The sequence below is a fragment of the Setaria viridis genome, chromosome 3, assembly GCF_005286985.2.
Source record: "Setaria viridis chromosome 3, Setaria_viridis_v4.0, whole genome shotgun sequence".
NCBI lineage: Eukaryota > Viridiplantae > Streptophyta > Magnoliopsida > Poales > Poaceae > Setaria > Setaria viridis.
The window spans coordinates 34082853-34100413 of record NC_048265.2 but is presented as its reverse complement, the minus strand read 5'-3'; the positions used below and the strand labels follow the sequence as shown (position 1 = coordinate 34100413).

Genomic DNA, 17561 nt, shown 5'->3' with positions numbered 1-17561 from the left:
TTCCCTCCGTTTACACCGTCAACTGCCATCCACCCTCTCCTCCTTTGCCTGCCTACGCCTGGCTCACATGAGCCATATCCCCAGGTGCACCGCCGGTCCACAGCTCGTGGACGCAGTCCACCGCGCAGTGAATAGCAAACCCCCGACGGTTGAGTCAGCCTTCCAAAAATGCTACACGCACCCAAGCAAGTGTACTCCTAAGATTATTTTAGACCCTTGAATAGCTTCAAAAATTCCCCAAAAATAAAATTCTAGAAAATATTTCAAACCTAACCATACCTTCCTTTTCCACTTTTCATTTTAAATTCATATTATTCATATACATCTCTTATTCTTTTAATTGGAAAATCCAATTCTGTGTACGCAGGAATTCACATATGGGCCACCCTTCTCCCAAAAATTCTCGGAAAATTTCCAAAAATACTCCAAAGCAATCCAAGCCTATTTCCATACCTATCTCTGGCCACCTCGCCCAGGCTCCGCTCCAGTGGCCGAAGTGGGTCTATCGAGCGAGCTCTAGCCTTTGTCCTCGATCTGCTTGACCTTGCCTGACTCCGCCTGACGCCGCATGTCTACCTCCTAGCACCAGGTGAAGATGTCTTTTGTACAAGCTCTCTAGCATGAGTTTCTATCTTGCCTTCCCTGCCTGATTTTGCTCAGCTTCGCCTGTCGCCGTGTGACTATCCCCTAGCACCGAGTCAAGATGAAGAGAGTCCATCCAGCAAGTCCTCAGGTTCTTGTAGCGGAACCGCCCCAAATTAACCTGACTAAAATGTACTTATGTCACCTGACACGCGATTGTGCACTTTAAGCAAGTCAACTTGGTCATCCATCGGATTTCATCCGATAAACCACTTACTCAGGATCGAGAAGCATTGCTCACACGAACTTGAGTGAGCATAGAGATTACAACATTCCCATCACATTAACATAGTTCAACATTTTATTACATCAGAGTTTTCAAAATTCAAACAGAGTTTGCAAGGTTGTAAACAACGAAGAAGTAAAATAAGCGGAAGCTACACGACGATACACAATACCAGGGCGAAGCGGACCATAATATCAATGACCCTTGTCCTCGCCGTCCGAGAAGGGATCCCACTCGACTGTCCAACCCGGATGAAGCTGCGCAGGCCAAGTGGTGCCACCAACCAAACTATCAACATTACCTGAAAAGTTATACTACAAGCAAGGCTGAGCAACTAATACTCCAGCTAGACTGACCCATCAGGTGATAGCTACTTCATGGACTCCTAGACATGCAAGGCTTTTTGGCTGTGGGTTTGTTTTGCCAAAAGCGACAAAAGTTGGTCCTTACTTTCAACATTTTAGCTCAAGTTCTAAGTTCATTAACCAGTCTAAATTAGCAATTTATACTAAACAAGCATAGTTTCCAAACAATTAATGACAAGCATCAAGATTAACCTCATCATCATGTTCGATCTTTATTCAGTGTGGAATAGCGATCAAGCAGTCCCAAACTGTGAGAGGCAAACCTAATCCCACGACATCCGCACACCACGAAGGGTTGCTTCACTTGTCAGCCATCCCCATTGATCCCTTAGGCATGTGTCAGGTCCAAACTTCCTTTGGCATGCAATGCTCCATAGTCCCAGCCTCTGTCGTACTGTGACCGCACTTGCACCCACATGATGCACTATGGGAACGACATTCCAAGGACAGTAGGAATATAAGCCATGCCCTAGTTCAATCAGGTACTAGGCTTCCCTATCCCATACTAGGTATGAGATTAGTACTTTCAAACACTTGATCACAAATGCCGACACGTTTCAACCTTAGCAAATTCATTACTAGATAGATGGGGCAAACCACCACATTGGAACCATTCTCGGTCTCTTCCATCATCCTTATAGTTATAGCATGAGTAGAAAAACAACTCGTATAACTTGCGAGTGATAGGCAATCACTCAACTTTTACCGAGTCCTATTTAGCACAGCAACTACACGACTTCAACAACTAGTGTTCAGATCAAGGTACTAAGTTCATGCAACTAAGGTTTCAGCCAACTCCTACAAACGTAAATGCACAATCATAAGCATCAACATATTGCATAATTTAAAAATAAGGAAGCATGCACCGGGGCTTGCCTTCAGGTTCAGAAAAAGTTAGCAGGTCTTCGGGGTCTTGATCTAGCTCGGGCTCAAATTCCGCGTGATGTAACTCTATGGCAGGTTCCTCTTCTGGCGTAGGGTGGAGCTCGTAGGTTCCGTCGGCGATATTAGCTTCTACATGACATGCATATGCAGAAAGTTCAAATTTTCCATGCTTTCGTATGAAGGATGTAAGACATGACTTATTGCTGAATGAAAGTTGCATTTCAACCACATTCACCTAAACCAGGTTCTAAACTTTCATTATCTTCATGAAGTAAGGTGTGTTGTGGTTTAAAACTCGAGGTTGACTTTGACGGTGATTGTGTACATATAGAAGATTTCACAACTTAGACTTCACAAGGAAGGTGGGGGTCACTTTTAGGACTGTTCGGGGGTACATTTGGAAAGTCATTTATTTCTAAATGTTTTTATGTACCTCTTCCAAAAATTACCCATTAAGTTTACATTTCCTTATTCATTTAAACTGATTCCTCATCCAAAATTTGTTTTCACAACTAGACAGTAACATATGACATTGAGAAATTTAGGGCACCTTACTTATGTCATCAATAAATTACTGTAAAAATTTGAGATCCATTGGACTAGTACAAAAATAATTAAAATTACTTTATTAACAAAAGGCACCATGTACTTAACCATTTTTATCTCAAAACTAACGGTGATTCTGAGGATGAAACTTGAATAGTGGGTTGGAGGCGTGTTGCAGAGACTTTGGTGAAATTTTCATGATTTTTAGTGAAGGACAACTATTTCCCATATATTAAACCTAGTTCTCTTTCCCTAAAAAGAAAGGTGGGTTTCGTACTGATTTTGACCAGGATCTATATTTTTTCTACAAACTACACTTCACAACTGACCTATTCCAGAAGGTTTCACATTTTTCTCTGACAGGTTCCATTACTTATGCGAAAAGAAAGATTTAGCCTTAGATTTCAAAGATAAGGATAAACAGTGATTTTAAAGTTCTACTCTAGGGTCTTAAATATTTTTCCAAGCTTCCATACTCAGAAACATACACCACAGAGTTGGATTTATCTTTTTAGCATTTTTCTTGGATTTAGTATGATTTAAAAGGCCTAAGCAAGAAATAAATCATAAAACAACATTTCTAAGAGTAACATGTGCAAGATCATTTTTATATGAAACTAGACAGTTCACTGAGTGCAACAAAAGTGGTATTGCATTTTTCTAATTTTTCTATGATTTATGGTTCATTTACAAAGTTTAATCTAATTTTTGCCGATTTAAATCAATTAACCGAAACAAACTTACAATCTAACCCTCGCATCTTAGGTTTAATCGCGCAGGGGTCCCTAGTTCTTGCACTAAGGCCCCGAGAAAAAGGTGGGAGATGTAGAGAGGTCCTTACGGCGGCCGGCGGCGAGCTCGACTCGATTCCGACGAGTCCCAGGGTTAATCGAGGGCAATAATAGGCGGGGGAGGCGCGGGAGCTCAACCGGGAGTGATTGGTGGCAGTTGGAGCGTCGAAGCGGGCTCGGCGGAGGCGGAACGACTTAGGGACAGGGAGCGGCTTCGGCGGCGGAGTCCCAGCGGAGTTTCGGTGACAGCGGGGCTCTGGGAGGGAACCAAGCTGCTCGGGTAGGAGCGCGGGGTGGCGGTGGAGGTGGCGAGGCGCAGGGAGCAGCACAGATAGTGGCTCCATGGGAGGGTGGCTCAACGACGCGAAGCAGAAAGCAGAGCAGAGGCGATCTCGAGTGCGGGGAGCTTCAGGCGGCGCATTGGGGCTATTTATAGCCGCAGGGTTGGAGCGGGGGAGTGAGGCAAGGCTCCGGCGTGGGTGGATAAGATCGGAGGGACGCTGGTGGTGCGGCTGGCAAGCCATTGGCGAAGGTGCGCTGTTGTTGTCAAGAATCACGGGTCAAGACTACGGAAAGTGAATTTATTTTCTATGCGCGTAAGGCTCGGATGGTTGCACGAGAGGACACGGGGTTTAGACTAGTTCGAGTAGGAATAGCCCTACGTCCAGTGTGGGAGGCAGCTCGTGTTACTCGTGCAGAGTCTGTAGTAGGGGTTACAAACGGGCAAGAGAGGGAAGCTGGTCCCAAGTCTCTGTGGGTGTGCACTGATGCTCGTCAGGAGAGAATGTGAGTTGGGGGGGTGTTTGGTTGACTGGAGAGCTGTGTCCTGCTCAGTCCTCCCGGTCCTCCCTGTATAGCTTAAGGAAAAGATGGGAGTTACAATCGAGCCAGGAGTCAGGTGAAGTAAAAGAGATAAGCAAGTAAAGTAAAGTAAAGCACAGGGAGAAGGACCGAGTCCCCGGGGTCGCCGCCTTCCCTTCCGGTCTTTGTCTCCTTTTAGCATGACCGCCGGAGGAGGATGGTTGTCGTTGGGCCCTATAGACGACCCTCTGGTCGGCCGTTGTAGTCGAGCGTGTGAGGTATGCGCGGCGTCCAACCGCTGTAGCCATGCATGATGATGATGATGATGACTAGCCACTGCAGTTGTGCACGTCGTGGAGGGAGGTCGACCTCTGTAGCCTCGTGTGCTGACCGGGAGGCGTGGCCAACTCGCCCCTGCCACCGGGCCGAGCGTGAAACCGTGCGGCGCTCCCTCCTTTGTTGGGCGGCGTGGGTGATGAGTACCCTATGATGGGAGGCAGGATGGTGCAGCTGTAGCCCCGTGCGGTCGTGGCTACAGTGCGCCGCCCGGAAACTATGGCGGGTCACGTCGAGGAGCGCGGGCACCTTTCTGCGCGTCAGAGCCACATTCCAAATAGGCGCCCTGTAGGTTGCATTTATGGCGAGATCGGTGGGGACCCACGAGATCCACACCCTCGTCCGCTGGTCCGCACCCGCCCTCGGGCGAGGCGAAGCCCTATCTTGTGGGCCCGGATGCGTCCGACCCCTTGCGCCTGGGGTCGGGCGAGGCCGAGCCTTGCGGCGAAGGGTCGGGCGCGTCTGACCCTAGGACCATGGGTTGGGCGAGGCGAAGCCTTGCGGCGAGGGGTCGGGCGCGTCTGACCCTAGGACCATGGGTCGGGCGAGGCAAAGTGGAATATTTCCTGCCCGTGCCAAGTCGGTGGAGGTCACTGTCGCCGCAGGCGGGCCCGGGCCTTTATGACCGTTGTTAAGGAGTACAAGGACGTTGTTAATATTTTCCCCCAACAATAGCCCACGAGCCTTTGGTGGAGTAAAAATGCTCCTCCAGAGGCTGCACTTGTCGTTCGTCGAGGATCCTTGTTTGTCTGCGACTTGTATTTGATCAGGGAGAAAAGTTTCACTCGTTCGGCTTGGCTGGGGAGTTTGGGTAGGCCGGATGTTCCGAGGATGGCTCAGCTCGGGAAGATTCCCTATTGTTCCGACGACTACTCCTGCTCCAAGACCCTAAATTCTGACCACAAGTGCGGTTGTGGGTTGCGATGCCAGCCCCCGAGCCCCCGCGCGTTGCAGGAGACCTACCGAGAGGTTAGATCGACTTTTGATCGTTACCCCTCAAGTGTCCGTTTGCTGGGACGGAGGGAGTGAGCCGTGCCACGTTATCCTCATTGGACGAACCGTGGTGCTCATTGAGTTGCAAACAGGTCAGTTCGAGTGATGTCCCGGTCCTTGTTCGGGGGGGGGGGGGGTCCGGCTCGGGCCAAGCTGGTGGTGTACTCCAGGTTCCGCATGGCCAGTTCATATAGTTCCCGGGTCTGTTAGATCGAATATGGGGGCTCATTGCCTTTCTTCGGGGAAAAACCATGAACTTAACGCTAGTCCGGACTCGAATGTGAGGTCGGGACGCCCTTGGCTTTCGCTCGCCTGGGTGGTGGCTGCTAGCTGGCCCGTCCCTTCTCACCCCTTGCTCGGGGGCATCCTGGGGCGACTGTCTAACCCTGCGGTGGGCCAGCCTTCAAACCCCTGGACCATAATGGGCCGTAGGAGCGTTTTCAGCTCCGTATCCCTTTTTCACTTGTTGGTGGGCCCCGGGCCGTACGTGGAGGAAGTCACGCGCGTGCGCACTCTGGGAGGCGAAGTGGCAAAAAATTCCAGGCCCGTGAAACGAGGGAGGGGAGATGTTCCCTGCAGTAGGAGAGGATCGTGCGCACGGTTTCCAAAAAAGGTGGGGGTGACGGGGTACCTGGCGTCGCAATAACTGCGATTGGATTGCCCCCTTTGCTTCCCCCGCGCCTCCCTATAACACGAGGGAGTCGACCTCGCTGGTTCCTCAAGCCTTTCTTGCCTCCTTGCGTACTTTTCGCCTTCCCTCGCTCCAGCGCAGCAGCCTTCTCCGCCTCCACCGTCGAGTCTCCCCTTCCCTTGGCGACGGAGTCCTGGATGCGCTTGAACTTCGGCACTGCGCACGCCACCGGCCTTGTGAAGAAGGGCCTCCTCTGTGATAGGACCGCCAAGAACGAGTGGCGGTTCCTCGGGAGGGAGGATGCACCATAGCCGGATGACGGATACGTCGTCTCGTTTACGCACTTCCACGAGAGGGGGTTCGCGACTCTGCCAAGCCACTTCTTCCGTAGGCTGTTGCATTACTACGGGCTCGAGCTGTAGCACCTCAACCCCAACGGGATCCAGCACATTACGGCGTTCGTCGCGCTATGCGAGGGTACCTGGGGATCGAGCCCAACATCTCGCTCTGGAAATACTTCTTCGTGGTCAGCCTGCATCACAAGGTTGAGAAGAGGGGGATCCAGGTGCGGGCAGTTCCGGTGTCAATGGGGTGCGCCGGCATCCACCTCCGCTAGAACCGCACCAGGGAGTACATGGCGATGAAGACCGCGCCGTCCCACAAGGGGTGGCACCAACAGTGGTTCTACGTGAAGAACTGCCCCGAGTCCCCCTTGCCGGAGTTCACCGGTCGCGTCATCGCAGCGGCGCCGGACAACTGGACATATGGTCCGGTTGACAAGGAGAAGAGAAACATCACCGGTCTTCTTCAGGCCATCAATCGCTTGAAGGAGGAGGGCCTAACTGGGGCCGGAGTCATTGGGGCGTACCATGCTCGGAGGGTGGCGCCTCTGATGCTCCGGGCCCTCGCGCTCGGCGATATGGTTCCTGGCGCGGTGACTGATGGCACCGTCATTGCGACGGGTGTGCTCGCCAACGCCGAGATCAAGCAGCACATCCGAGAGGCGCTGGATGATAGGGACATCGTTTATCCAGTGCCGGATCATCCTCCGATGCGCCCCGACGAGGACTTCGTCATGCTGGTGAGAATTTTGCACTCTCGTTCTTCTTTCCTGCATTCCCTGGTTTGCTGTTCTGACGCGGAGTCTTTGAATCTGCAGGGTAAACTAAATCGGCTCATAGCATCGCACGTGCCAGTGCTAGAGGACACAGTGCGACGGCAGCAGAACCGCCTCCTCGCCGAATAGCAGAAGAGGAGGAAGGATAAGGAGACGGTGAGGAAGAAGAAGAGGGCCACGAAGGAGTTCCAAAGGTGGCGGAGGGGCACGGTCGTGACGGACGACGATGACGACGAAGATGACGACGATGATGATGACGATGATGAAGACGAGACTGAGGAGGAGGAGGAGGAGGAGGAGTACGTCCCGGCCCCCGTGCCGGGTGCGCCTATGATCCGGGACCAGCCCCCTCAACTTGCCGTGGGGGGGAGGTCGAGCGGGCCACTCGCCCAGGCCCCTCTCCATGGGGCTCGGAGGCCGCGCCCCAGGGGTCGGCGTGGGGCGTGCCTCAGGGATCGACGGGACCAACCCCCAACCCTCTACGCTTGTCGCATGAGTAGAGGGGTAGTGGCAAGCGGCTGCTATTGGACGTCCCGGGGTCGAGGTTGAGCTCGGGGGCGAAGCGCGCCCACCGTCCTCGTACTGCAGCGAGGTAGGTAGAAAGTTCTCGCGTACCTTATCTTTTTCTTGGCGTTGAGCTACCTTTGATGAGGTTGTTGTCATCTCGCAGTGCTGCTCCACGGGACTTTGTCCTGCCGCTGGCGTCGAAGAAGGTGGTCCGGGTATCGTCCGCCCCCACGGGGCCAACCATGACCCCGTCAGGAGCGAGCGGTGGTGTCATCGGCGGGGCAGTGGTGCCCGCTGCGGGGGTGGCCTCCCCGGTGGCGATTGGCGAAAGGGTGCCGTCGTTGGGCACGGAGCAGGTGCCAACCCCTGTTCCACCTTCTGTCCCCGCAGCCGACCCCATGGAGCAAGACGCCACCCCTAGGGCTCCACCGTCCAAAGAGGTGATAAATCTTGATGATGAGGCGGAGGGGGAGCCGGTGAGGGAGGCGCCAATGTCCAAGGCGCCGGCCGTGAAGGCAGCGGCGACGGCGGTGGAGATGGCAGCAACGGCGGTGGTGGAGATGGTAGTGCCCACTCCAGCGGCGATGACGGAGATGGCGGCGGCGGAGACGGTGGCGCCTGCCCCCGGCGGCGATGACGAAGACGGCGGTGGCGGAGATGGTGGCGCCTGCCTCGGTGGTGACAATGGAGACAGCAGCGTTGGGGCTGGCCAGAGGGCCCTCCTGTGCCCTCGTCCCGCTTGGTCACGACCCGAACGCGTGGGGAGGGCCGACCGATCGCTGGATGTCCCGTGAGGACCCGCAAAGGCCCCGCTTCATGTTGGACGATGTCGGAGAGTGACAAAGATGGCAGGAGGTGCAAGGCGGGCTTGAAGACATCCGCGCCGCCCTGTCTTCCGCGATGGGGAAGCTAGATGACGTTGTTGTTCCCGGCGGTCAGGTACGGTGTTCCCTTTGGTGGCTATTCTTTCTTTCATTTCTCCGTCCCTTTATTCTCCCGGTGGTTCCTGAGCGTAAATCGTTCTGCAGGCCCTCCAGAAATGTAGCCAGGGGAAATCTGAGTTCCTCCGACGCGAGCGGGGGGTCTGGGAGTGCTTCACTAGGGAGGTGCGACGGACTGGGGAGCTGACTGAGCAGCTCGCCGCCGCCCAGCAGAATGTCACCGACCTGCAAGCGTGGGAACACGAGGCACGGGAAGGCGCGCGACGGGCGGAGGGCAAGTTCCGGGCCGTCGTCGAGAAGGCCCACCTTGATGCTGAGGAGTTCCGGGCCATTGCCGAGTGGGTCCGCCATGATGTCGAGGAGCTTGCACGGTTGAGGAAGGAGCATGAGGTCCTTCTAAAAACTGTTGAGCGCATCCATCACGAGCGGCATACAGCTCGGTAGGAGCACGACCTCGAGGCAGGCCGAAAGGTTGAGGCCGAAAAGATGGCCCACCTTGTCAGTCGGCTCCAGTTGCAGATGCAGGGGCTTCAGACTGCCTTGTCCCAAGGGGTCGACTGGGAATGTCTACTGAAGGCCTGATCCGAGGGTAAGGTTTCTGTTGTCCTCATGCTTGCAGAGTTGCATCAGTTTCTGACTTGGCGGACCATTCTGGACAGGCCTTGAAGACGACCTCGCCCAGCTGAGAGATGTCATCGATGCGGAGCGCGCCGAGCACGCCAACGTATGGGACACCGTCCGCATCGTTCATGCAATTTTTGGTTAAGTAATTTCGAACTTGCTTTTGCGATGGCTACAGAGGCCTTTTTGGTTCATGCAATTTTGTTTTCCAGAAAAGTTTTTGATCCTCTTTCTGTTTTTTGGGTTTGGAAAGGTCAGAGCGTGAGTCGGACGCATCAGGAAGCACCGATGAGCAAAGGCACCGTAGCCGCTGGGGCGTAGGTTTCTCGCGGTCCGATCGGTCTTGCCCGAGCATCGTTCGCGCACTCTTTTCTTTTCACGCCCAAACGTTTAGGAAGAGGGTTGGTTTGGAAAAATGGTGTTTTGAGATGATGCCAAGTGTCTTGGGCCAGAGCCCTTGATAGCCCCCGAGGGATATGCTGCCCTAGGGCAGAGCCTAGGTCGGATATCCCTAAGCTTGGGATGAAACTTTAGCGAAGGCAACTCAACACAGCTCATTTCCCACGAACTAAAAGATGACGGAAATATGTATGTACAAACTTGGAAGTAATAGCTAAGGGTAGAAACGTCTTAGCTGCTCGATGTTCCAAGCGTTGGTGAAGACCTGCCCGTCGGGGGTCGCTAGCTTGTAGTGCCCGGCCGCAGTACTTGCGCGACGATGAAAGGACCTTCCCACGGGGGGGTCAGCTTGTGCTGACCTCTGTTGTCTTGGACGAGGTGAAGCACCAGGTTGCCGATGTTGAAGGCTCGGCCCTGTACCTTACGACTAGGATACCGTCGCAAAGCTTGCTGGTATTTGGCCGAGTGTAGCAAGGCCACGTCGCGCGCTTTGTCGAGCTAGTCTTGTGCGTCCTCGAGAGATGCTTGGTTCGCTCGTTCGTCATACACCCTGACCCTCGGCGACCCGTACTCCAGGTCAGAATGGGGTGAAGCTGGTTGCCCTGCTGGGCGTCGTCCTCAAGCTCCATGGGAGTGCGGGGAGCTCCGCAACCCATCGGCCACCGAACTTGTTGAGTCGGTCAAAGATTTGGGGCTTGAGACCCTGAAGTATCATGCCGTTGGCCCGCTCAACCTGTCCGTTTGTGCAGGGATGCGCCAGGGCCGACCAGTCCACTCGGATGTGGTGAACATCGCAGAACTTGAGGAATTTCTTCCCGGTGAACTGCGTGCCGTTGTCCGTGATAATGGAGTTGGAGACTCCAAAACGATGGATGATGTCGGTGAAGAATTGCACCGCTTGCTCGGACTTGATCTACGTGACCGGTCGAGCCTCGATCCACTTCGAGAACTTGTTGACGGCGATGAGTAGGTGGGTGAATCCCCAGGGCGCCTTCTTGAAGGGCCCGATGAGGTCCAGACCCCAGACCGCGAAGGGCCACGTGATGGGGATGGTCTGGAGTGCCTGGGTGGGCAAATGGGCTTGTCGCGCGAAGAACTGGCACCCTTCATAGGTGCACACCACGCGGGTGGCGTCGGCTACCGCCGTCGGCCAGTTGAAGCCCCGTCGGAAAGCATTCCCGATGAGGGTTCTTGGTGCGGCGTGATGGTCGCAGGCCCCGGCGTGGATGTCCTGGAGTAACGACTTTCCCTGCTCGATTGGGATGTAGCGTTGCAGGATGCTAGTATGGCTCCGCTTGTAGAAATCCTGGTCGATGATGCCGAAGGATTTGGCGCGACGGGCAATTCTTCGCGCCTTTGTCTTGTCTGTCGGGAGCAACTTGCGGAGGAGGTAATCGAGGTACAGAGCTCTCCAGTCAAGCGGGGGCTCGGCCCCCTCTGCTGGATCCGTGTCGATCTTCATAACTTCAGGGTCGGGAGGGCCAGCCCCTGAGTCCGGGACAGGTGGCGTGTTGCAGACCTTTTTGGGGTCAGCTCCCGAGTCCAGGACAGGTGGCGCATTGCAGACCTTTCCTAACTCCTCGTAGTGGATCGAGGGCTTATGCTGGTCATTGACAAAGACGCCAGTAGGGACTGGTCCTCAGCCAGACGCCGCCTTTGCCAGCTCGTCAGCTGCCTCATTGAAGCGTCTCGTGATGTGGTTGAGTTCCAGTCCGTCGAACTTGTCCTCGAGCTTGCGGACTTTGTTGCAGTACACCACCATCTTGGGAGCGTGGCAGCTCCACTCCTTGATGACTAGCTGAGAGTCTCCCCGGATGTCCAGCTGCTGGATGCCCAGCTCAATGGCGATGCGAAACCCATTAAGGAGAGCCTCGTACTCGGCGACATTGTTAGATGCTGGAAAATGGAGGTGGATCATGTACCTCATGCGCACGCCGAGGGGAGAGACGAAGACCAGACCCGCTCCAGCACGAGCTTTCATCAGCGACCTGTCAAAGTACATCATCCAGTACTCCTGCTTCTCTGGCGCTGATGGCGTCTGGATCTCCATCCACTCTGCGACAAAGTCGGCGAGCACCTGGGACTTGATGGCTGTCCGGGGGACGTAGGTGATGCCCTGGTCCATAAGCACAAGCACCCACTTTGCGATTTGCCCCATGGTGTCCTGATTCCGGATCACTTCCCCAAGGGGGAATGAAGACACGACCGTCACCGGGTGGGAGGTGAAGTAGTGGCGCAGCTTCCTCTTCGTGATAAGGACTATGTATATGAGCTTTTGGATTTGAGGGTAGCGGGCCTAGGATTCGGACAAGACCTCACTGACGAAGTACACCGGGCGCTGCACCTTGAGGGCGTGTCCTCTCCTCCTCTCGCTCCACCACTAGAGCTGTGCTAACCACCTAGGTGGTTGCTGCGATGTAGAGCAGAAGTTGTTCTCCGTCAGTCGACGGTACCAGGATCGGGGCCTTCGTCAGGAGGTGCTTGAGCCAGTCAAGCGCCTTCTGGGCCTTGACGGTCCACACAAAGCGGTCAGTCTTCTTCAGGAGTCGGTAGAGAGGGAGTCCTCATTCGCCGAGGTGTGAGATGAAGCGGCTCAGGGCCGCAAGGCATCCCATGATGCGCTGTACTCCCTTCAGGTTTTGGATCAGCCCCATATCGCTGATGGCTGATATCTTCTCCGGATTGGCTTCGATACCGCGCTCGGAGATGATGAAGCCGAGCAGCATGCCCCTCGGGACCCCGAAGATGCACTTTTTGGGGTTGAGTTTGATGCGCTTGTCTCTCAGTCTTTCGAAGGCCAGCTCAAGGTTGGGGATGAGCTGGTCGCCCTTCTTGGATTTGACCATGATGTCGTCTACGTAGGCCTCAACGGTTCGCCCGATGAGGTCCCCAAAACACTTGACCATACATCACTGGATCGTAGCCCCCGCGTTTTGGAGGCCGAACGGCATCGTGACATAGCAGTAGGGCCCAAAAGGGGTGATGAAAGAGGTCGCAAGCTGGTCGGACTCTTTCATCGTGATTTGGTGGTAGCCAGAATACGCGTCAAGGAAGCTAAGGGTTTCGCACCCTGCGGTGGAATCGACTTTCTGATCTATGCGCGGCAAAGGAAACGGATCCTTTGGGCATGATTTGTTGAGACCCGTAAAGTCAACACACATTCTCCATTTCCCATTCTTTTTTTGTACAAGAACAGGATTGGCTAACCACTCAGGGTGGTGTACTTCCTTGATGAACCCGGCCGCCAAAAGCTTCTGGAGCTCCTCGCCGATGGCCTTGTGCCTCTCCTCATCGAAGCGGCGCAAGCCCTATCTCACCGATTTGGAGCCAGCCTTGATGTTCAAGGAGTGCTCTGTGACTTCCCTTGGGATGCCTGGCATGTCCGAGGGTTTCCACGCAAAAACATGGCTGTTTGTGCAGAGGAAGTCGATGAGCACACTTTCCTATTTGGGGGATAGGGTAGCGCCTATCTGCATCGTCCTGCCGTCGGCGCAGTTAGGATCAAGGGGGACCTCCTTGACACCTTCCGTGGCTTCGAAGGAAGTGGTGGACTGCTTGGTGTCGGGCGGATCCTCAGCACCCTCCGCAAGCCGGACCGCGTGGTCCTCTGAACAAGTGATGGCTGCGGCGTACTCACAGCACTCGACATCACACTCGTACGCCTTCTGGAAAGATGTGCCGACGATGATGACCCCGTTGGGCCCCAGTAGCTTGAGCTTGAGGTAGGTGTAGTTGGGGATGGCCATGAACTTGGCGTAGCATGGACACCTCAAGATGGTGTGGTAGGTCCCGCGGAAACCCACCACTTCGAAAGTGAGGGTCTCCTTCCTGAAGTTGGAAAGAGTCCCTAAAGTGACGGGCAGGTCAATCTGCTCGAGGGGCATTGCCCATTTTCCCAGCACGATGCCGTGGAATGGCACCTCGCTGGGATGGAGATGGGATCGGTCGATCCCCATGGCGTCGAGGGTCTCGGCGTAGAGGATGTTGAGGCCGCAGCCTCCATCCATGAGCACCTTGGTGAGGCGCTTTGTGCCGACGATGGGGTCGATGACGAGGGGGTAGCGTCCTGGCTGCAGGACACGCTCCGGGTGGTCGGACTGGTCAAAGGTTATGGTGGATCTTGACTAGTTGAGGAAAGTCAGAGTAGCGAGATCAACCGCGTAGACCTCGTAGCGTTCCAGCTTTCGGCGACGCTTTGAGTCGTAGGCTGCCGGTCTACCAAAGATCATGAAGCAGCCGTCCACATTGGGGAAGCCATCTTCCTTCTCTCCGACGTCCTTCTTCTCTTCTTCGGGCTTCCGTCTCCGGTCACCCTTCACCGGATTGCCCACAAAGTACCTCTTCATGAGGTTGCAATCCTTGTAGGCGTGCTTGGCGGGGAACTTGCGGTTTGGGCATGGTCCCTCAAGCAGTTTGTCGAAGAAGCTGGGCGTGCCCTCGCGAGGCGGCTGTCCTTGTTTGCGCTTGGCAACAGCCATGAGTGGAGCTCACGCCGTTGCTTGTTCTTCTTCTTCTGCTAGCGGTTGGAGGTTCCCTCATCGGCATCCTCTTCTTTTGGAGCGATCAAAGATCACCATAACGGGCTGTTCGCCCGAGGCGAAGCTGGTGGTGATGTTGAGGAGCTCCTTGGTGGTCCATGGGCCCTGACATCCTAGCTCGTGGACTAGGAGCCTGCAGGAGGTTCCCGCCAAGAAGGCTTCGATGACGTTGGCATCGGCGACGTTGGAGAGCTCAGTGCGCTTCCTAGAGAAGCGCCGGATGTAGTCTCGAAGCGACTCATCCGACCCCTAATGGCAGCTCCGGAGATCCCAGGAGTTTCCGGGGCGCATGTATGTGCCGTGGAAATTCCCCACAAAGATTTCCTTCAGGTCGTTCCAGTTACAAATCCAACCTGAAGGAACATGTTCCAGCCAGGCTCGTGCTGAGTCGGCCAAAAACAGAGGGCGGTTGCGAATGATGAACAGGTCATCGTCCACCCCACCAGCCTGGCAGGCAAGCCGGTAGCCACTGAGCCAAAGCCTAGGGTTCATCTCCCCGGAGTACTTGGCCATGTTGGTGGGCTGCCTGAAGCGTGCTGGGAATGGCGCATTCAGGATGCGCGCGGAGAAGGCCCGAGGCCCTGCTGGGTCGGGGCTCGGGCTCCGGTCTTCTTCGCTATCGTAGCGCCCACCATGGTGCACGTTGCAGACGCGGTCCGCTCCGTCTCCCCTGTCCGCGTGGGGGCGCCTCCGCGCATCCAGGGTGTCACAGGCATCGTGGATGGGACCAACGTGCCGGTGGACGGATAGGGCCCCGCCACCTGCAGGCGGTGGGGTCCGTCGTGCGGGCGCGGCCCTGTTCCCCCCGGGGGGAGGCTGGTGGACCGACTCTCCACGCTTTTTGGGAGGCGCGGTGGGCGCTGCCCTGCTGGCGTTGTGCCTACGTCGCCGAGACGTGGAGCTCTCCGCCTGCTGGACCGCGACGCACTCAAGCAGGTTGCGCACCTCCTGGTGGGCCTGTCGCTCCTCGGGCGTCGCTGGCTTAGGGAGCCATCGAAGTAGGGCTGCTGCCGCGGTGATGTTCTGGCTGGCATGCGCGAAGAGTTGAGGACAATCCTCATCCTTGCAGATGCACCGCTGGACGTCGCACGCCCGTTGACGCGCTCCGCCTTCATTGCGGGGGTGCTCGACCTCCTGATCAGGCACCGCGCGCGCCTCCGGTAGACGAGGCCGTTTTGGGACCCTGGAGAGGGCTCCGGTTGTAGCAGCGGCGCGTGGTAGGGGAGTGCGCTACCTCCCTTCAGCGTCGTTATTGTTGGACCCCGCAGAATGTACGTCAGCCATGAAGCACTCGCGTGAGGGATGGTGGCTCCCGTTGTTGGAGCTAGCATCGGAGGCCGTTCCCATTATGCCCACGAACTCGTTGCTCGTGGGCGGCATGATTATGGATCGTGCTAGGAGACGACCGTAAGTCACCGTGGCACGGCATAAGCTGAAGAGCCGCCTCTCCGAAGGAGGCTCCGTGGTGCACGCCCGGCCGCTCACCACCATTCCAGCGACGGCACCGGAGGTGATGGGGTGAGCAGGCAGGACAAGGAGAGGGATCAGCTCGATTCCCTCTCCTGTGGCAAGAAAGTCCAGGCTCCTGAAATGGATAGGGAGCTGGGAGCAAAGCTGATGTCGAGGTTGGCTATCCGAAGCCGGTGATGATCGTCGTACGCGCAAAGGTCCCCTACGTGGCGCGCCAACTGTCGTTGTCAAGAATCACGGGTCAAGACTACGGCAAGTGAATTTGTTTTCTATGCGCGTAAGGCTCATATGGTTGCACAAGAGGACACGGGGTTTAGACTGGTTCGGGCAGGAATAGCCCTACTTCCAGTGTGGGAGGCAGCTCGTGTTACTCGTGCAGAGTCTGTAGTAGGGGCTACAAACGGGCGAGAGAGGGAATCTGGTCCCAAGTCTTTGTGGGTGTGCACTGATGCTCGTGAGGAGAGAATGTGAGTTGGGGGGTGTTTGGTTGACTGGAGAGCTGTGTCCTGCTCAGTCCCCCCGGTCCTCCCATTATAGTGTAAGGAAGAGGCGGGAGTTACAATCGAGCCAGAAGTCAAGAGAAGTAAAAGAGATAAGCAAGTAAAGTAAAGTAAAGCACAAGGAGAAGGACAGAGTCCCCGGGGTCACCGCCGTCCCTTCCGGTCTTTGTCTCCTGTCAGCATGACCGCAGGAGGAGGATGGTGGTCGTTGGACCCTGTAGACGACCCTCCGGTCGGCCGTTGTAGTCGAGCGTGCGAGGTATGTGCGGCATCCGACTGCTGTAGCCATGCATGATGATGATGATGATGACCGGCCGCCGTAGTTGTGCACGTCGTGGAGGACGGCCGACCTCTATAGCCTCGCGTGCTGATCGGGACGTGCGTCCAACTTGCCCCTGCCGCCGGGCCGAGTGCGAAACCGGGCGGCGCTCCCTCCTTTGTCGGGCAGCGTGGGTGATGAGTACCCTATGATGAATGTCACAGGGGAGGCAGGACAGTGCAGCTATAGCCCCGTGCGGTCATGGCTACAGTGCGCCGCCCGAAAACTGTGGTGGGTCACATCAAGGAGCAGGCGCCTTTCTGCGCATCAGAGCCACATTCCGGATAGGCGCCCCGTAGGTCACATTTATGGTGAGATCGGTGGGGGCCCACGAGATCCGCGCCCTTATCCGCTGGTCCGCACCCACCCTCGGGCGAGACGAAGCCCTATCTTGTGGGCCCGGATGCGTTCGACCCCTAGCGCCTAGGGTCAGGCGAGGCGGAGCCTTGCGGCGAGGGGTCGGGCGCGTCCGACCCTAGGACCATGGGTCGAGCGAGGCGAAGCCTTGTGGCGAGGGGTCGGGCACGTCCGACCCTAGAACCATGGGTCGGGCGAGGCTAAGTGGAATATTTCCTGCCCGTGCCAAGTCGGCGGAGGTCACTGTTGCCGCAGGCAGGCCCGGGCCATTATGACCGTTGTTAAGGAGTATAAGGAGGTCATTAATATTTGCCCCCAATATGCGCCATTGGCGATTGGGCGCAAGCTCCGAGCGCGATCTCATGGCCATTGGCCCGGGACGATTTGGGGCGTGAAGAAGCGGCTTTGCCGAGCGGAGGGATTGGCGAGGCTGGGAAAAAAGGCATTGAGATGTCACAGTCGGGCAGCGTATTGGGTGGAGGCGCGGAGCCAGCAGGCGGCGGCGGCATGGCGCAAGCGGAGGGGCGGAGCTCGGCGCGCGGTTGGGCGGAGGAGATTGAGTGCATGTGGGGGAGA

The 17561-nt window shown here is 56.0% G+C and overlaps 2 protein-coding genes across 2 annotated transcripts; both read right to left on the bottom strand.

The window, feature by feature from the left end:
• Positions 1–9388: 9388 nt before the first annotated feature.
• Positions 9389–11563, bottom strand: LOC117849256 (uncharacterized). The gene is made up of 3 exons (XM_034730822.1): positions 11462–11563; positions 10865–11404; positions 9389–9574 (listed from the first exon to the last, which is right to left on the bottom strand). Exons 1-3 carry the CDS (start codon positions 11561–11563, stop codon positions 9389–9391), a joined length of 828 nt encoding a protein of 275 aa, XP_034586713.1.
• Positions 11564–13244: 1681 nt separating this feature from the next.
• LOC117849255 (uncharacterized) lies at positions 13245–13757 on the bottom strand. The gene is made up of 2 exons (XM_034730821.1): positions 13605–13757; positions 13245–13466 (listed from the first exon to the last, which is right to left on the bottom strand). The coding sequence occupies exons 1-2, from the start codon at positions 13755–13757 to the stop codon at positions 13245–13247; spliced, it is 375 nt and encodes a 124-aa protein (XP_034586712.1).
• Positions 13758–17561: the final 3804 nt, after the last annotated feature.

Coding starts and splice junctions, on each gene's coding strand:
- LOC117849256 (XM_034730822.1), bottom strand. CDS start 11,563: ATGGTGGTGTACTGCAACAAAGTCCGCAAGCTCGAGGACAAGTTCGAC. Junction 11,405..11,461: donor ATGAGGCAGCTGACGAGCTG/GCAAAGGCGGCG, acceptor GTCAATGACCAG/CATAAGCCCTCGATCCACTA. Junction 9,575..10,864: donor AAGCCCATTTGCCCACCCAG/GCACTCCAGACC, acceptor AGGCCTCTGTAG/CCATCGCAAAAGCAAGTTCG.
- LOC117849255 (XM_034730821.1), bottom strand. CDS start 13,757: ATGGGGATCGACCGATCCCATCTCCATCCCAGCGAGGTGCCATTCCAC. Junction 13,467..13,604: donor AGACCCTCACTTTCGAAGTG/GTGGGTTTCCGC, acceptor ACATCTTTCCAG/AAGGCGTACGAGTGTGATGT.